The sequence below is a fragment of the Phytophthora parasitica genome, assembly GCF_000247585.1.
Source record: "Phytophthora parasitica INRA-310 unplaced genomic scaffold supercont2.150, whole genome shotgun sequence".
NCBI classification, from domain to species: Eukaryota; Oomycota; class Peronosporomycetes; order Peronosporales; family Peronosporaceae; genus Phytophthora; species Phytophthora nicotianae.
In genome coordinates, this window is record NW_008649136.1 from 52,408 (window position 1) to 55,122 (window position 2,715).

Here is a 2,715-nt window from a genome sequence, read left to right on the forward strand (position 1 = left end):
CGGCGAAGGCGTAGTGGCTGAAGATGATGACGGCGTAACCGTACATGGTTGGGATGGCTCGGATGGCATTGACGACGCCGTACAGCAAAGAGTTGGCGATCTTCTCAAGGTTCTGCTTGGTCTTGGAGTCATGCGTCTTATTATTGATAGCAGATGGTGTTCCGGTGGTGGAGAGCAACGGCTGAGACGGGCAGTTGACATCACTAATCCACTCTTCTGGAGCCTTGTACGACGCTGGAGTCACGATTCCAGTCCCTGCGACGGCGCCATACATCTTGGGGTAGCCTCGCATTGCGGCCATCGCGCCACAGCCGCCACCAACGAGTTAAAAATGGTTGATTGCAGTTAGCCGGAGCAAATCGGAGGTACATGTATCATCCGTATTGTACTGAGCCTGGCCAACGATCTGATTCCAGTCTGAATCTAAACCTGCAACGGCGGAATGGAATGGTCCTCCAGGGTCCTACTGTAGTTTTGCGTGTTGGTGCGTGTACATATGCATGACTCGCAGCATGGATTCCATGCCATGGAAACGGTGGCACCGTCAAGCAGAGTAGCTTTACATCACTGCAAAAACAAAAACATAAAAACAGAATAGTGGATGTCCATCTCCAATTCACGAGCAAGGAAATCGAGCTCAATACAACTGTATCTACTACTTCATGCGTTAGTATTATAGTCTACAGTGCAAACACGGGTGAAAGAGTACATCAACTGCCCATGACTCAAGTGATGAGAGCCTTAGTTCACGGTGTACTATGCTGGAGCAGCGGTGTGCCTAAACTGCATCGAAGACTTCCTGCTTCCATCCGATCCTTGAGCCAATCTGCCAGAGTCAGTCTGCCCAAAGTCAATTCTATGGGATACAAGTCGCACTCCTGACGATGCTCTGGATATTGCGTACGGAGACGTGGACAAACTGGCCGAGCCTGGACGTTGACGGTGCAAGCCGAAATCAACACGGCAATCGAGTGGTCGCCGTTGACGACTCACCAAGCGATCGCTAAGATACAGTAGATTCAAATCCGTAGAGCCTCCCGCAATGAAGCCATGCGCACCGCCCCTGCGCACGGCGTGCCGGTGGTGGAGCTGTAAGCTTCGCGTAATCGACAGGCCTCTTTAATTGAGGGTCTTTTGCTGGTTGTACGGAAGGGCTGGAGTACAACACATTGTGCTTCTCTTTCGCTTTGCTCTCCGCAACCAAATTCGATGCAACATTTGCATGCTGAGGTAAGTACAGCGGACGTCTTCAGGCGACACTAAGATACCTCTGAGCCATATCTGATGTCGCATTCTTGCTGGAACGGTACCTTCGATCCCAGGGATGTTGATATTTGACAGGTTTTGACAGTTATTCTCCGCCGATTCATCACATACTACTTTATTAAGCGATAGAGTATTGTGAGGGAAACGGATCGATTTCCCTCTATTATGAAGGCCGTCGAGCTCTCCACTTGTTAAGTGAGATCATTCTCAAGTATCCAAATGAATTGCACAACTGTGTCGATATTGCAATCCTGCGATGTTAACTTGTCCCAACCAGCTCTAGCATTATCCTTTTTCATCTCTGCGTGCCAGCCATCGCAACTGAGGAAGCTTGATCCCCACACGTTTGCTTGGTATGGTCTCCGTCGCCTCAATCACCCACGGCTCCAGCCGAAAGACCAACGTCGATTCCCCTTCCCGGCCATTCCTGGATGGTACAGATGAAATGACTAAGCCTTTGAAGCAGAGCAACAGTTCCTACAATGCACAGCGCTTCGCGAAGCATGCCAACTCTTTGCTGTACGGCGTCGTCAATGCCATCCGAGCCATCCCAACCATGTACGGTTACGCCGTCATCATCTTCAGCCACCACGCCTTCGCCGACTTCATGCCAGCACTCTCCAAGCTCGTCATCTTCTCCAGTGCCGTCCACCAAGTGATGTTCACACTCATGAGCACCATGCCATTCGCCATCGGACAAGTCCAGGACGCCGGTCTCATCTTCCTCAGCGCCATGGCCACCTCCATCTGCAACTCGCTCGGGGACGATGTGTCTCCTGAAGCCAAAGTCGCCACTACCATCGTCACTATCGGTATCGCTACAGCTTCGTTGGGAGTCTGCCTCGTCGTCATGGGACGATTCAAACTGGCAGCTCTCACTTCGTACCTCCCTATGCCTGTGATTGGTGGATACCTCGCCTTCATCGGTGTCTTCTGCCTCTACGCGGGTCTCGCACTCAGCACGGGACTCGTCATCAACGACTTCTCCTCTATGATCGACATGTTCCACGATACTCACAACATCTTGCTGTGTGTGCCGGGGTTCCTGGGTGGAGCTATATTACTGGTGGTCTCACAAAACTTCAAGAACCCGTTCGCACTCTCAACCGCCATCATGGTCATGCCAGTGTTCTTCTTCCTGGTGCTGGCAATCGGCAGTATCTCACTCGATGAAGCACGTCAAGACGGATGGGTTGACCCCGTGGAGAAAACTGCCTCCATCTCAGAACTCGTCAACCTCTTCGACTTCGACCTGGTGCACTGGGATCAGATCCCCAACCAGATCGTCACGTGGATCGGTATGGTCTTCATCGTCGCCATCTCGTCCAGTCTCGACGTCGTCGCCATTGAGATCGACATGGGGACCAAGCTCGACATCAACCACGAACTCAAGACTGTGGGCTGGTCCAACGTCGTCAGTGGACTACTCGGAGGCTACACGGGATCCTA

The 2,715-nt window shown here is 52.0% G+C and overlaps 1 protein-coding gene across 1 annotated transcript; it reads left to right on the forward strand.

The window, feature by feature from the left end:
* Positions 1–1,711: 1,711 nt before the first annotated feature.
* On the forward strand, positions 1,712–2,684 carry PPTG_19673 (hypothetical protein; the record flags this gene model as incomplete). The annotated part of the gene is made up of 1 exon (XM_008918169.1): positions 1,712–2,684. A coding segment is annotated over one exon (972 nt), but the record flags the coding sequence as incomplete, so codon positions are not given.
* Positions 2,685–2,715: the final 31 nt, after the last annotated feature.